This window comes from Eubalaena glacialis, chromosome 1, assembly GCF_028564815.1.
Source record: "Eubalaena glacialis isolate mEubGla1 chromosome 1, mEubGla1.1.hap2.+ XY, whole genome shotgun sequence".
Classification (NCBI taxonomy): Eukaryota; Metazoa; Chordata; class Mammalia; order Artiodactyla; family Balaenidae; genus Eubalaena; species Eubalaena glacialis.
This window is the reverse complement of record NC_083716.1, coordinates 221349306-221366666: the sequence shown is the minus strand read 5'-3', so window position 1 is coordinate 221366666 and position 17361 is coordinate 221349306. Positions and strand designations below refer to the sequence as shown.

General features: G+C 36.4%; 1 protein-coding gene and 1 pseudogene across 5 annotated transcripts in view; one reads left to right on the top strand and one right to left on the bottom strand.

The window, feature by feature from the left end:
• Positions 1–16207, top strand: part of USP37 (ubiquitin specific peptidase 37) — a 90014-nt gene extending 73807 nt beyond the window's left edge. For all 5 annotated transcript variants that reach the window (XM_061205020.1, XM_061205038.1, XM_061205047.1 and 2 more), the window contains 6 exons: positions 1818–1984; positions 4346–4406; positions 10175–10290; positions 11924–11993; positions 12721–12859; positions 13377–16207. In XM_061205020.1, coding sequence (XP_061061003.1) covers positions 1818–1984; positions 4346–4406; positions 10175–10290; positions 11924–11993; positions 12721–12859; positions 13377–13464 — 641 coding nt within the window. In that variant the 3' untranslated portion in view covers positions 13465–16207. The remainder of the gene's footprint in view (positions 1–1817; positions 1985–4345; positions 4407–10174; positions 10291–11923; positions 11994–12720; positions 12860–13376) is intronic.
• Positions 5334–7031, bottom strand: LOC133100656 (ornithine aminotransferase, mitochondrial-like; annotated as a pseudogene).
• Positions 16208–17361: the final 1154 nt, after the last annotated feature.

Sequence of the window (17361 nt, the reverse complement as noted above, 5' to 3'; positions counted from 1 at the left end):
TTTAACACATGGTTCCCCTCTGTGTTTTTTATTTCATGGTCATATTTGTTCCTAGATCTGAAATGTTTTTTGTATCCATCTGATAATCTTGTCCTGAAGACAGATGTATATTGATTTTTAGCATCTCAAAGTAAACTTTCTTACATCTGTTTTCTATCACATGGATTAATTACTAGTGTAATTCTAGGATTGTGTGAGGTACATTGGTATATTGAGTGCTGAAAATTATTGGTTAAGAAAAACTGTGCCTCTGTCACCTTCTTTTTTTGAGTATGTTTTGATAATAAAAGTAATAATCCTCATTTTATGCCCTAAAATAGCAGCCTCAACTCCCCAATCTTTCTTCTACTTGAAACGCTCAACATCAACTAACTTTGAATGTCACAGTTCCAAATTTCCAGCAGTGGTCTGATTGGTTGATTCTTTCCGATATTCATTCCTGGTCCAGTAAGCTAAGGCCAGAGGGACAGGTGGGATCTTACATGCCTCAGCGCTGCCCCTTGCAGGCTATGGAAAATGACCTTCTCCAAGAATGGAGGAGTATCATTTTTTTTTAATTGGAATCGTACTGCTTTTTGCACTTAATAATATCCTGAGTTTCTTTTCCTCTTTTAATGAACATTCAGAATTAGTTTCAATGATAAATATTCAGTCAGCAAGTCAGTTCAATTAAAAAATAATGACTGGTTGCTGACTTAGAGTCTAAAACCAAGATGCTGTAAGCTTCAGAGTTGTCTGTGCTATAGAAAATTATCTGCCATTTAAATGGTTACAATGCAGTATTGGGGCAGGTAAAGACCACATACTAATTTTAAAACAATCCATGTGAAATAAATCTGTAAAGGTAGTTCTTGTTAACCAGTTGAATTCTTTTTATGAGAACTTCCTTAACTTACTAAGACGAAAATTTTTGCTTTGGTAAAGTGTTTGAGAAGGGAGGGAGGGAAGGAGGTTCCTTCCTCTTCTCCCCACTCTTACCTGTATTAAAAATTATAATGAAATTCAGATAACCAGAACAAAATTATGCCTATATTATTTATTCCAGCTAGCCGTAATCTAGAAATTGAGAATGAACAGAAAGAAAGAAAAGGTTAATATTTTTTCTTACCTCCTTGGATGAATGTTTTAAACATATATGTTGTCATATACTTGTATGGTACATGAGATGTTTATTACATATTTTATGTAGCTCTTTTAGAATATGTTCAAGGCTCATTTGATTATTAATGTAAGAACGCTCATATGACATACAGTGTAATAAATGGGAAAATCTCAATAATTAGCTTAATTATTCTATCCTAATTCTTACTTCATTTACTCTAAACAATACTTTATTCCTAGTACTTGGTCATGTGACATGGCCTTTGAATATGGCTGTTTATTCTTCTCCATCCTTAACCATAGTGTTTCTGATGATTGCTTAAGTTTCAGAACCATTGCTGTAGGTCAGTGTTTCTCAACCGAGGGCAGTTTTGTCCCCCAGGAGACATCTGACAATGTCACTTTTGGTTGTCACAACTGGGGAGTGTGGGGTTGCTACTGGCATGTAGTAGGTAGAGGTCAGGAATACTGCTAAACACTATACAGTGTACAGGGCAGCCCCTCTCCCCGCGCCAAACAAAAAATTATCCCACCCAAAATGTCAATAGTGCTGAGATTGAGAAACCCTGATCTAGATATGTAGTAAGGTGAGATTGTGTGTCCCAAGCAGGTTATGTCTGAGGTTAGGATACATTACTCTTTGAACAGTGCATGTCACTCTAGTGCAGAGAGTTCAGTTTATAAGAGGATATCCCAGTTATGTTCTGCTTCCTCAGATCCTGCCAGTTTTACCGAGATAACTAAAGACTGTGATGAGAATAAAGAAAACAAAACTCCAGAAGGATCTCAAGGAGAGGTTGATTGGCTCCAGCAGTATGATATGGAGCGTGAGAGGGAGGAACAAGAGCTTCAGCAGGCATTGGCTCAGAGCCTTCAAGAGCAAGTAAGAGATATTTATATTGCTACTTTTTCCATACCTGTCTTTTCCAAGAAATAGAACAATAATAATAGTAAAAAACATTTGTTAAGCACTATGTGTCAGGCATTATTCCAGGTGATTTACATACGGTGAACCACTGAACCACCAAAACAAACTAAACTTGTTTGGGGCTTTTGCCTTGGGTTTGAAACAGAAACATTGATTGTTTTTTCTTCTTTAAAAAACCCAAATGCAACAAAATGTCTTGTTGGTTACCTCCTATTGCTATAATTTATTGCACACTAAAGCAAGACGAGTTGTTAGAGATCATCCCTAATCCAACTTTATTTTGCAAGCAGTTGAAACAGCCGGTATACCATGATGATTTTATCATTAATATTTTAAGGCAAAATGTTTGTTTCGGTCATTTTCTCACAATATGAATCCTTTCCTATGAATTATTTGAACATAAAATTCTCAGGAATATTGTCTGAAATTTTAGATTTTAGTCATAGACTAACATTTATCTGTTCTTTTCTTTATGTAGTAATCTATTCTTCAATTTTTAGTTCTTTATGCTTATATTTGCCAAAGCTGGTTGATTTGCACTGTTGCAGTCAGCTGAGGTATCTGACTAAAAGGTGATATTTTGATGGTTGTCTAATCCTATACAATACATGTTAGTAATAAAAATTTGCCAAGACTTCCTAGAATGAATGCACAATTTTAGTGTTTGCAAATATCAGATTAAGAAATCTAATGTCACTAGAATATTGGGTCTTAATTTAAACTGCACATTAATATTATCTGGGGAGCTTTAAAAAAAATACTGATGCCTGGGTTGTTCTGCCCCTCAGAAATTCTAATGTAATTGATCTCAAGTGTGGTCTGGCATCTAGATTTCTTTTTTTTTTTAATAAGGGTTTTTAAAAAAAAAAAAAAAAAACTTCCCCCAGTGATTCTAATGTGCAGCCAAGGTTGAGAACTCCTGCTTTAAAACTATTTCAGAGCCAGCTGCTCTGTATTCTTTTATTGATATTTATAAGAAGTACCTCCCTAGTTGCCTTGTCATCAAGATGTGTATATGTCAAACTGTCTTACAAATAATATATAGTAATCATTTGTTGTAGAAAACTTAGTGTAAAAGACCATGGTTTGGTTTCTTAACAATAGTTGCTTATAGTGCAGAAAAAGAAAAAATTCAGCAACCCTCCTTTTCTTAGACAAAAGACATATATTTTTCTTGTCAGCTGACCCGTTTAAAACTACCTTATTTGTCTCAGATATGAGGATAGGATTATGAGATGAAGTTTCTTTAGTTTGGTATACCTGCATCATTCTATTAATTACTAAAAGAGAGTCCTTTACCTTCTTGTTTCAGCATAGACTTTATGTACTTGGATAAATTTAAGTAATCATATTTCCTCTTAGAGAACACCTCTGTAACTTTCTTGAACACAGTACTATTGCTCCCAGGACTATAATGCAGAATAGCTCATTCTAAGCTTCTTATACATTTAAGTAACTTTAAAAACAAGTCTAGAATTGAGAAAAGTATAAAACAATTTTACTTTTTTTTTTTTACTCATGCATCCTTTGTAAGTTATCTTTTCTCTGAAAATGAGAGGGAAATTTTTTTTTGTAGTAAACATTTTCCTGTTCCTTTTATAATGAGTCATCTAGTTGAGACATTTTCAGAGGTACAATTTTTTTCTAAGAAAACCTCGTATGTATTAGAAAAGCAACAGTCAGCAGCATTCATTTAGTATTTACCAAGCTTCTTTTACATGTTTATGGTTTCTTTAACAAGAATAAAAATAGAAATCTATGAATAATATGTTGCGGAAATATTGTTTATCTTGATGTCATAGGCGTAGGGTCTGTGCTAGAGCCAGCTCCCTGTCAGCTTAGGAGAGCCCACTATACATACTTCCCAAATCTGCATTCAGAGTCACATTGGTAGCTTAAAATTGGCCATGGTAGGAGTATTTATACCAAGGAACTTGGCAAATCCTGTAAATCAGGGGAAGAAAAGAGAGCTATTTACTAAGTATCTGCTATGTTCCAGGTATCTCATACATGTTAGAAGAAAAGGAAATTACATCATAATGTCACATTGAATGGCTTTTGGTTGGCAAGCCAAGCGTCATTAACTAGAAGAGATAGCATTTAAGCCTTTTTAACCCCCAGGTTTTTGTTTTAGGAAGACAGTGTTGGAAAAAGTAAAGAACTTCTCCACATCCCTTAAGAGGTCATATTCCAAACATCCATAAGATTATAGAAAACATTATTAGCAAATACTTTCAGAGCAGCGGATTTTATCCTCATTAAATAAGTTTAATCAATACTTCTGTAAATACCTTAATTTTGTTCTTATCCCTTTAGGAGGCTTGGGAACAGAAAGAAGATGATGACCTCAAAAGAGCTACGGAGTTAAGTCTTCAAGGTATGGAGATTAATTACATTTTTTAATATGCTGAAATGTATCACAGAAGAGCATAAAAAATGTTTTTGTTATTTTTAATAACAGTAACAAATTTGAACACCTCCCAGGTAAAGATATAGAACCTTAGAAGTCACCTGTATACGCCTTCCCTTCCCTCCCTCCCAAAGGAAACCATCGATCTAACATTTGTATTCATCATTAGCTTACCTTTTTTAAAAAAAAAATAATGTTACCATGCATATTCATATCCCTAAACAATACTTTTTTGACATTTTAAATATGAGCTTTATTTTAAATTTAAAGAAACACTGAAAATAAACACTTTTTACAAATTATATCAAACACTTAAAACGTAATCTGGGAATGTTAAACATTAATTCTTAATTCAAAATAATGACATTCATAGAATACATCCTGGTGCTGGCCAATATAGAGTTTACTTAAATCTAGTAGATTTTATGTAAGCTTAACCATTAATCCTTCCTAAAATTCGGTGATTATGATTCAACTTTATAAGGTTAAGCAAGTCTTCTGTGTAATACCTTCATATAACTTTTTCAAATACAAACATTTATACCAGCAAGGAAATTATTAAAACGTATATAAATTATGCTGAGGGGCTTGATTAAAAGGCTTTCTATATGGAGAGAGGCATCTCACCTTAGAAAGCACACACACACACACAAAACCACTTAATTGAATATAAGATGCCAGGACATTCTTTTAGTTATGTTACACAGCACACTGCACGTTTATAAGTGTCATTCTATTATGTATGAACTGAAAACATATTTTTTAAAAAGCCCTTGCCACGAGGGAGTGGAATATGCCTGCATTAAGCACAGAAACGCAGAGCTTTTTACAGGATGTCAACTGACTGCCTGTCTCCAGCTGGCTACCAGGCGCCACTGAAAACTGTCACCACCCTCAGAAAGACAAGATGTTCTTGTTAATGATGTCCACGGCCTCCAGAATCTCCTCCTCCTTGATCACAAGCGGAGGTGCAAACCTGATGATATCACCATGGGTTGGCTTGGCCAGAAGTCCATTATCTCGAAGTCACAGACATACCTTGCAAGCATCACAGTCTTTGGTTTCTCTAATAACAATAACATTTAATAACCCTTTTCCTCTTACAGCAGTTACAATATCAGAAGGTAGCTTCATGCGTTTATTTCTCAAGATGATACCCATTTGTCTGCATTTTTCAGCAAGGTTTTCTTCTTCCAAAACCTCAAGGGCTGTGATGGACACTCAGCAGCCTAGTGAACTGCCACCGTACATAGAACCACGTTCCCCTGGTTTAATGGGCAACATTATTTCATCATTATACAACACTGTGGATACAGGGTATAAACCACCAGAAAGTGCCTTTCCTAGAAGAACTGTATCAGGCCTGACATTTTCGTGATCCATAGCCAGCCATCTACCAGTTCTGGCCAATCCTGTCTGTATTTCATCAGCAATAAACAGAACCTGGTCCTGGGTTTAGAGCTCTTGCACGCCCACAAGGTAGCCTGGATCCAGAACAACGACGCCTGCTTCACCCTGAATTGGTTCCATCGTGAACGTCCTGAAGTGCACGCTCAAGAGCAGGCAGATCATTATATGGAGTGATTTCAAAACCTGACATAAATGGTCCAAAACCATTGTAACTAGTTGGGTGTGTGGAACTGGAGATTGCAGACAATGTTCTACCCCAAAAATTTCTGCAAAAAGCAATCTTTGCTTTGTGTTTTGGGATACCCTTCACAGTAGTATATCCCCATCTCCGAGCAAGTTTGCAAGCACTCGCTCCAGCCTCCACTCCTGTAATCATAGGAAGAACTTCGTGGTAGTTGAAAAGTTTAGTAACATACTCTTTTTTTTTTTTTTTTGTCTGCGTTGGGTCTTCGTTGCTGGGCTCCGGCTTTCTTTAGTTGCAACGAGCGGGGGCTACTCTGTTGCGGAGTGCGGGCTTCTCATTGCGGTGGCTTCTCTTGTGGAGCACGGGCTCTAGGTGTACGGGCCTCAGTAGTTGTGGCTCGTGGGCTCTAGAGCGCAGGCTCAGTAGTTGTGGCACATGGGCTTAGTTGCTCCACGGCATGTGGGATCTTCCTGGAACAGGGCTCAAACCCATGTCCCCCTGCATTGGCAGACGGATTCTCAACCACTGTGCCACCAGGGAAGCCCTAGTAACATACTCTTTGTATTCACCAGGCACGTTGTTGTAGAAAGCTCTAGACGTTAAGGTCACTTTATCCACCTGACTTTTCGAAGCATTCACAGTCTTTGGATGACAGTGCCCTTGGTTGATAGCACTGTAAGCACTCAGAAAGTCAAAATATTTTCTGCCTTCTACATCCCATATGTAAATACTTTTTCCTCTCTCCAGGGCTACAGGTAAAGGGTGGTAGTTGTGGGCACCATATTTAGATTCCCGTTCAAAAATGTAATCAGAGGATGGAGGGCCTTGGACTGTTTTTTTAGTTGCAGCAGATGTATTGGGTTGGCCAAAAAGTTCATTCGAGCTTTTCCGTACCATCTTGAAAACTTTTTGGCCAACCCAATAGCAGAAGCCACTGAAGAATGAATTCCACGGTGATGGACAGCAACAGTCTGCACATGTGCTAGTCTGGAAAACATGATGTCCTTCAAGTAGGAATATCACCAACCATCCCTTCTTCCCACAGTTCAGATTAGAATACAGATTTTTAACCCAAGATCCAGGGATGGTCTTCACAGGGTCCAATAACTCCTGGCGGCACCTCCAAGACCAGCCTAGGACACGCGACATCAACTGAACAGCTGCCGTAAACAATATATTTTTTTAATTTTGAAAAATTAAATAGCAAAGGCAGTCTGTCTGTAATCCATCTGTATGACAGCAATACTGCCACTGTTAAGACTGCTAGGAGAAGATAATGTGACTTCAGTTTCCCCGTGAATTTACAAGAGCTCACTCGGGAAGCCAGTGAGCAAAGTCGTGAATGAGTATTTAGAAGCGTAAGGTTCACCATAGTCAGGGGATTTGGCAGAACCTATTTATGGACCATGTGCTGGAAGTCTACCAGGACAGGTAGTCACGGGAAGTGAGCTAACTCTGTATTTTCTAAGATCACTCTGGTCTTTCTCTGGCTCTGAGAAATAGATTAAAGCAAAACACTTTGCTGGTATAAAATGAGTGTTCTAGGCTGATCTAGACACCAGGGGATGGTCGAGAGAGCAAGAATTTCACTGGCAGATGGTTGAGACAGTTACAAATAAGAATTCAAGCTAGGCTCACGTAGGCATTCTGTCCTCAGATTTAAAAGATGGTACAATGGTGGTGATGACTGACTGTCTCAAGTCATATTGTTCCAGTCTGGACTGGTTGCCCTCTACATCCATGCACAGATATCCTGAAATCTCTCTAACCGTTCTCCAGGGGATTCCCTCTGATTCGCTCTTTTGTTCGAATCTCCCATTTCCTGTATGACTCTTTTCTCATCCTTTGTGTACTTATGCTTTGATGGAGAACATCCCCAGTAGTTTTCTTGAAAAAGAGGGGATGTGACTTAGATTTTTTGGAGGACTTGAAAGTTTCATTCTGCCCCAGTATTTGACTGATAGTTTGTCTGAATATAGAATTCAGGGTTTACAATCATTGTAAAAGCATTGTTTCCCCCCACCTTCATGCTGTTGGGCAATGACAAAAGTCTTGTTTGCTGGGTTGCTGTATGAGAAGTCTAAAGCTGTTCTTTATTCTGATGTGACATCTTTTTTTTCTGAAAGCTTATAGGATCTTCTCTTTGTTTCCATTGTGATTAAGTTTCACAGTGATGTGCCTTGATGTGTGTCTGTTTCATCCATTTCTGCTGAGCACTTAGAGGATTATTTTAATCTAGAAACTTTTGTCCTTCAATTCTAAGAAATTTTCACTGATTTCCTTCATTCTACTTCCTCTCTTTTCTCTTTTTGAAACTCCTATTATTCAGACATCCTAGTCCGATCCTCTTAATTTTCTCATCTCTTCTCTCTGTTTTCCATTTTTTTGTTATTTTGCTGTACTGCCTGGGAAGTTTCTCCAACATTATCACCAACTCCAAACTTTTTTTTAGTATTTTATTTCTATCATATTTCTAATTTTCAAGAACTGGTTTTTGTGATTGTTACTTTTTTATAAGATTTTGGAGTGGGGGTGGTTCATAGAAGCAATACCATCTCAGCTCTCTGAGGATATTAAATACGGTTCATTTTTTTGTTTATTTGACATTTCCATCTCCCTGAATAGATTCTCTTTTCTCCAGATTGCTCTGTCCTGTGTGTTTATTATGGTCTTTATATTCCTTGTTAGAGTCTTTTTTCAATAATCTAGTAATCCTTGGCTGTCATCTCATGATTAAGAGTAGGGGACTAGCAGAAACTAACACACCATTGTAAAGCAATTATACTCCAATAAAGATGTTAAAAAAAAAAAAAGAGTAGGGGACTAAAAAGATGATTGGAAGCTCTGAGTATATGAATAGCTAGGACTTGTCAACTTTGAGTTTTACAGGGTTTTACTGTTTGGGGGATGATGTTAACATTTTAGGCCTTCCCTTGGGCTGGTAAGATTCCTAAAGAAAGTTTTCTAGTCTCTTGCCCTTGCCTACAGGTAAAAGATGTGGCTGCCAGAGTTCTAGAAGCCAAGTATAGGCATAGGGCTGGGGGTGGGGGTGGGAGTTATATTCATCTTTCAATATGCACACTGTCGCCTACTCCCCTATTTTCAGTATGGTACTCCCCTGTGCCTGGAATCCTCCAATCCAGAGACTGTTTTACCAACTCTCCAGAGAACAAAGCTGCCGACCTCTGTCATTGCCCAGCAGCATGAAGTAAGGGGAAGTGGATCTAGGAGTCTGTAACTCAAACAGCTTTCACCTAATCCTTATTTTTATCCTCTTCTTAGCCTCCAGTTTTAGAGATACCTGCTATTTCCAAGTTGTATGTCTTTTGAGGACTCTGTAATATAAATTGGATTGGTTCTCAACTTTTCCATTACTGGCTTAAGTTTGACTTTCTTAGGTCTGCTAAGTCAGTCACCCCTCTATATTCCAGAGTCCAGAATTTTGAGGCTGTAGTCTTTTCCTGTTCTTCCCATTCTTAAGTGTTCATGTCTTTTAAACAACTCTATAAAAAAAAAAGAGTCATTTATGCACAGATGCTCCTGGGATTCTTTATTTGAAGCCATTAGTTAAAGATGGATTCTTCCAGTGGAAACACATTATTAAGGAGAAAAATTGGACCTTGGATTTATTTGTTTAGTGTATTTTAGGTAAAACTTAGGAGTTTAAGGTTGAATTTCCATTATTTTTGTTAAATTTCAAAGTATGATTTAATGTTGAAGAAAATGAAAGGATGTTGATCTTCTTATGGTCTCTTTTCTGTCAGATAATTTATGTTTGCTGTTGGCACCTATAATATGCACCAAGTGTGTCAAATCTAACATATAGTTTATATAATAGAGAATTCAGTGAAATTGGATTATCTGTAATTTTTTTTTCAGTTTTATTCCTTTCTTAAAAGAGTATTATCCCCTTTCATATAAATATATTTAAAACAAAAGGGAACATTTCTTTTACAGATAACTGGTGCCTGAATTTTTATTCCCTAGAGTAAGCTGGGTGAATTGGAACCCTAATAATAATATGTTTTATGTTTCTTAGAATGATAAAATGTGTACTTCAAGCTGTTTTATACCTTCCCAATCGTATCTCTTTGTGTCTATTCCAAGAACTTTCACAAGACTTTGTCTTTGTGTTCTTCAGAGTTTAACAACTCTTTTCTGGATTCATTGGGCTCTGATGAGGACTCTGGAAATGAAGATGTTTTAGATATGGAGTATACAGAAGCTGAAGCTGAGGAACTGAAAAGAAATGCTGAGGTGGGTGACATTATATTCCATTTGTAGGTCAAGTTGTCAGTACTACTCCTGTTGTTCCTTATCTTCAAAGGCCCCACTGTCAGTGTCCATTCCAGGTCCCCTTCTGACCCTTTGGCAGCCATCAAATGGTCTTCACTTTCTCTTGGCCTTTGCTCCTCATTTCTTACACAGAAGATTCAAAACAAAATGAAAAAACAAAAAAAACACACATCCTGATCGCCTTATGTGCATGTTAGGTAATAACTTAGTAATAGTTCTCAAGGTCATATGTATATTAAATCACCTTCCGTTCTACCAAAACTATTTTATCTTTAAGGTTAAATACTAAAAATAGTTGATTGTTACTCAGTAAAAACTGTTGATGACATTAACTAGAGCACTTGAAATCTTTTTTTACCCTAAATAATTGCTTTTTTCCCATTTTCCAAATTTTTTGTAATTTCAATTACCCAGGATCCCACTATTCTAACACAACTACTGTTAGCATTTGATATATTCTTTTATCATCCCTACCCCAAAGTACCCTAAGTATGCTTTTAAAAAGTCATAGAATAAGTACAGTTTTTATCCTACTTGTTAAAGACTATAAGCATTTTATTTTTAATGGCTATACTGTATTCCATCAATGAACATGCTGTTTATTTTATTTAATTTTTAGTTAACATTGAGCATTTAAGTTTTTTTTTTTCATTATAATAAATAACATATCGAGGAACTGTATATGATTGTAGTGTTTTCTGTATTAGGATTTTCTTCTTTAAGGAAATTCCCAGAAATAAATTACAGCTTCAAAGTTTTTGAACATTTTAATGGTTTCTGGCTTACCTATAAGCTATATTTCTTCCCAAAATTATATCTTATAGTGCTGCCTGAACTGTGTATGAATGTTAATGTTTTCTATATTAGGATTTTCTTCTTTAAGGAAATTCCCAGAAATAAATTACAGCATCAAAGTTTTTGAACATTTTAATGGTTTCTGGCTTACCTATAGCTATATTTCTTCCCAAAATTATATCTTATAGTGCTGCCTGAAGTCCATGAATATCACTTTTCAGTTGTTTTACTTTTCTGCTAATAATATTTTAATAGCATTTTTAAAAATATTTAAAATGTAAAAGTTCATCCATAATCCCTACAGCAACACAGCAACTCTTTTCATTTTTTCCATTCTGTTTTTCAGTACTTAGCCATTAACATATCTATTTTATAGAACTATAGTTATTATGTGTGTTCATGTAAGTTTGAAAAACAAGTTAACATGTTGCTGACCCACATATTTTTTCTTTAAATAACTGAATAATACTGTACTGAGTTGATATACCAGTAATCATTTAACTATTACTGAGCGTATTGTTAGTTCCAAATTTTCATTATTATAGATAATGCTACAGTGAATAATTATATACATATATACTGTTTCCTTCTTTTGCATTATTTTCTTAGGATAAATTCTTGGGGAGTAGAATTCTTGGGTCAAAGGATATGAACAATACCAACCACTGGGTTTTTTTATTGAGTCTAACCCCCCACACATTGAAACTTTGCCATGTCAGCTTTGATAATAAATTTAAAATTAGTGTTTTGCTTGTATTGAGGTGAAGAGTTGAAAGTCATGCCCACTTCTGTTTTCCAGACAGGAAATCTTCCTCATTCCTATCGGCTCATCAGTGTTGTCAGTCACATTGGTAGCACTTCTTCTTCAGGTAAATGGACATTAGGATTTCAGCATTTTATAAATGGACTAGCCAGCATTTACTCCTTATTGGGTTGCTCTGAGCCTAGCTTTGTGAGGTGTAAGTTAAACACATCAAGAAAAACTTTGAAATCTTTTCTTTGATCACACTAAGTGTGAATTGTGTTAATAGGTACAACTGTTTTGATTTCTCTATTCACATGTGACCCAAATGTCCCTAAACAAAATATATTTATCAGAAAAGTTGTCCTGGTATAGTAAGGTGAAATGGGGTTGGCTGTTTCTCTTTCTGAAACTTCCTGTCCCTGAGAAAAATTCAATACTTTTTTTTTTTTTTTTTTTAATTTATTTATTTATTTTTGGCTGTGTTGGGTCTTCGTTGCTGCGCACGGGCTTTCTCTAATGCGACGAGCGGGGGCTACTCTTCAGTGCGGTGTGCGGGCTTCTCATTGCAGTGGCTTCTCTTGTTGTGGAGTGTGGGCTCTAGGCACACGGGCTTCAGTAGTTGTGGCACACGGGCTCAGTAGTTGTGGCTTGCGGGCTCTAGAGCACAGGCTCAGTAGTTGTGGTGCACAGGCTTAGTTGCTCTGCAGCATGTGGCATCTTCCTGGACCAGGGCTCGAACCCGTGTCCCTTGCACTGGCAGGAGGATTCTTAACTACTGCACCACCAGGGAAGCCCCTTTAATACGTTTTTTTTAAAAAATAACCTTAATTTTAAGATTTTATTTATTTCAGGTCATTACATTAGTGATGTGTACGACATTAAGAAGCAGGCTTGGTTTACTTATAATGACCTAGAGGTATCTAAAATCCAAGAGGCTTCTGTGCAGAGTGATCGAGATCGAAGTGGTTACATCTTCTTTTATATGCACAAGTAAGAAACTTTGCCTGATCTGAAGCCGTGGGCTAAAAATCACTTGAATTCTTTTTTTTTTTTTTTTCTTTAAGGATAAAATGTTCCCATCAGTTAATTGGTAGACAATTTATGGCTTTTATTGTCTTTGCTTAGGGCTCATGTCTTGATATTTCCAAAATATTTTTTCTCTTAACTTACACAGTAGAATCTAGGTATAGAACTTAAGATCTTTTTATGATGGAAGCTGTCCTGTCATAAAACTTTTTGGTCTTTCATTGTATCAGCTAGAAGATCTGAGTTATATGGATAGGAACTACATAGCATTTCTATCAAAGCTAGCTATTGCCATTCCCCACTAAGTATTTTTAAGAATCGGCACATGGGGTTAAGATGGTAATAAAATTAATGAGCTGCTTATTTAATAAAATTTAGGCACCATGGGATTATGCAGCCTTTATCAATGTTTATTTTCTGTCTATCCTCTGTCTCTGTTCACTGAATTTCCTATTTAACTTTTTGTTTGTTTTATTTTAAGGGAGATCTTTGATGAGCTGCTGGAAACAGAAAAGACCTCTCAGGCACTTAGCATGGAAGTGGGGAAGACCACTCGTCAGGCTTCATGAGGAACAAACTCCTGGGTTGGCAGTGTGCACTGCATATTCTCTCTTACTGCCACCCACTTCTCTTTCCTCTGCCCGAGGAGAATTTAGAACTCTACTTGATGCGGGAGCAACAAACAGCTCAGGGCCAAACCAAAAGACGAAAACTGCAATTATGCGGAACGCTCCATTAATTGTTTTATGGAAACTTTGGTCTCACATCTGTAGCTGATTATCCTTTTTTTCTCCTACAAGAGTGGCACTTCCTTTTGTCTTAGGAATACATGTTGTAAATATATATATATATGTACATACACACACACACATACACACACATATATGTGGAATGAATGGAGCCTTAAAGAGTTAGGATAGCCCACCAGAATATGCCTGCTCAAAATTAATAGCACAGCAGTTTGGAGACGAAATAAAGTTGTCAAAGAGTCCATTCACCTGAGAAATGTGTGAAGATATACATATCATTTGGCATTTAGCTTTTATGTTCCTTGAGTAGTTTCACTCAAGTCTGTAATCTTTCATGTGTGTTTCCTATTAGTAAAGTTCACTGGAAAGCCAGCTCTCCATGTTACACTAATGACAGTTTGTCCTCCTGACAAAGGAGGGACATTTCTGCCACCTGACTTGAGGAGCTTTTTTAAAAAAATTATTTCATGGATTTGTAATGCTTTTGCTGTTTACATGCAGTCCCAAGAAATGGATTGTTGGTGCTTTGGAATGTGTTATGTTCCCACATTTGGTATTCATTGTACACTTTGTATTTTCTTTAAAGAGATTCCTTCACACAGTATTTTCATTGTATATCATCTATATTATTACCGTGGTGAAGATAGAATCTTTTATTTTTCTTCTGTGTCATTCTTCCATGGAGCAAGCATTACCCTAACAGACTGCAGCCAAAACTTTAAGAGGTAGGAAAGTGATGTTGTCCCAGTTGGGACTCCCCTACAAGATTACCTAGAGAATAAGAAGAATGCTAGCATCTCTGTCTCCCACACAGAGAGAGGTCAGGAGGAGTATTGTGTTAAAGCTGAAACTCTGGACCACTAAAGCTGAAAGCCCTGCTTCAAGGGTGAAATTAAGCACATGAGCTATAGGATAAAGCTTAAACATACAACCATTTGCTGTCTGGCTTTGCCCTTAAAACAGGATGAGAATTAAAATATGATTGGTTTAGGTAATTCCAAGAACTAACAAATAACAAAGGTGCATAATTATCTTTTTAGGTGCTTTGAGTTGAGGTTAAATGGGGTTCAGCATTAAGTGCTATGTTAGTCACTCAGCTGACATAACCAGCTTGGTTAAGCAGCTTCTGAAACCATATAAAGAATGAGTTTGAGAGCAGAATTTTGTTCGTAAAATAATTTTGTGAGCCCAGGAATCATTAGGATCACACAGAGTTAAGTATAGCAAAATGAAACCTTCAACATTTTCTTTCATTTTTAAGTCCAACATCACAGAAGATGTAACATCTTTTCTGGAAGATTGCCTTCAGAGAGCTCCAGCCCTACTCTTGAAACTTGGATGTGTTCTGACATAGTAACCTATTCTAAAATATTGACTCTTTGAATTATAAATGGCCCCAGCACTTTTGCTTAACTACTGATAAAAGCTTTGTCTCCTACCATTTACCTACCTGTTAATGTAGTGAACGTTCCAAAGTGGTACGGTGGTAGGATATGCAGGAGTAGTATAGAGCAGAGGAAAATACTTGTTTAAAAAACTAGCTTTTAAAATTTTGTTTATTTCCACTGGGGAGCCTTTTTTTTTTTTTTTCTTGAAAATAACTGGTTTTCTCATATGTGAGTGAAGTGATAATCAAATTCTTTAGCTGTTTATTAGTTCACTGTGTCTGTATTTGAGAGCTTTTGAGAGATGCTGTTAAAAATGATTGGGAATGATTGACATGAGTGGGTGCATTTAGGGCATTTAAACAAATAAATATAATTCCATAAGCCTAGGTTGCCCATGAAGTACCCTCGTTTGACTTGCTTTTCATAGCTTGTGTGTGTGTATGGTTTAGAAGTACACTTGGCTTGAACCTAATTTGATTTGCTCTTCTTGTCTCAGGCAGGAATTATTAGTTGAAAAAAGTAGATGCGTTATGTCACTGCTCATAAACTTGCAAGTTTGGGACTTGAAATTTCCTTGATGTCTGTCTATTGTTTTGGCCTGGTCAGCCTTCCTCTCTCCCTTCACTCCTTCAACTATTACCCCTTTCACTACAAAGTTACTTTCTCATTTTGGTTCAGTGAAGGATTAATGACTACACATGGAGAGTTCAGCTGGACCATGTTGATGGAGTTTTGTTTTTTTGAGCTGACTGTATGTATTTAAAAATTACAAGGAGATAATATTTTTTGTGCAGTTTGCTCAGAATTGGGGAATGGGGCATTTGGCATGTTGGTGCCCGAAAGGGACAAGTTAGATAGGGATAGAGAGCTTCAGTTCCAGGCAGCTTGCACAATAAGTAAAATTCCTATTGAAAATACCAAATATGTTACATTACTTTAAATGACTTTGAATTGGAACTTGACAGTTCTTAGTTCTACACAGAAGTGATCCTAATTGGAATTTTTTGAAAGGGAAAGCTAAACTAAAATTCAAACTTGTTGATTATTATCACCTAATATTATTACAGAGGATTGGAAAGTTGCATGTGCCCAGATGCTGCTATCACTTTAGAAGCCCTGACTATAATTTAGGCCTATAAGGAGATAGATTCTGTTTTGTAGGGAATATATTTATGTGTACAGACTCAGAAGTTCTGTTTCAGCAGGATAGAATAAGAAGCAAGTCCATGAATAATTATTCTATTTATATTTTGATTCCAAGAGCTACTTGTTTACTTGCCATGGTCTGTTAATTTCAGGCCTAACTTAATGGCTCAATAACAAATGTAAATGTGTTTACATTTTAAGATGTATGCAGCGATACTTAAAGATCAGTTCATTAACTCTGGGAGGCAAATACTAGACTAGACATTTATTTCTCTCCTTGATCAAGTGTAAAATTTTTCTAAAAGAGAAACTTTAAGAATTAAAACCTCAGCAAGTGAATTCCTGAATTTACCTATTCTTCCATATTGCAGTTACCATTATGTAACTGTATAAATATAGCTCTACACATGTACAGCTAGTTGTATAATGAAAATTATTCGGAAACACCTAAATTAAAGAGATTCTTGGCAGTATCTCATATGTAGTGGAGCATTATGAGTGTAGAGAGAGCATGGGCGTTGAAAACATACAGGAAAAAAGGTAGTTTGTAAACTCATTTGTGATCTACTGAACAGAGATTATATTAAAACAAATAAAAATATTACCCTTCTTCCTCTTTCTTCTCTGTCCTCTAAATCGACTACAGTGGATGCTCTTAGTCATCCAACCATTTTTGCCCTTTTGTTTTAAATCAGGGAAACAGAGCTGGATCTCCAAGTACATGTGGATCTTGTGTATACATGGAGATTTTTAGAAAAAACAACACCCAGTACTAGATGCAAGTCACATAAAAGTGTCCCCCCCAAAACAGAAACATCTTTTTCCTCCTCCCCATCTTGCTTTACACCGAGTAATGCTCTTTAAGTGTGTACAAAAACTAAACAGATTTCTGCCCTCTAACATCTTTCTAATGCATTACTTCAAAATTCTAATTTTGTCTCTATCAATGTCTTATTTACATCTGAAAATATATATATATTTATTTTATTGGAAAACTATAGTTTGTTAGGCCTTGAGAGTTTTGTGACAGGTTTCTTTTGCTGTGTCTCACCACGACCACTGACTCCTCTATGGCATGCTTTGATTACCAAACTTCAGGCAGTCTCTTTTGTTGTATCATATTTATACACAATTAGTGTTTTCCTTTCCATGTGTGCTGTGTGTCTGAGGTTTTGAAGTTTTT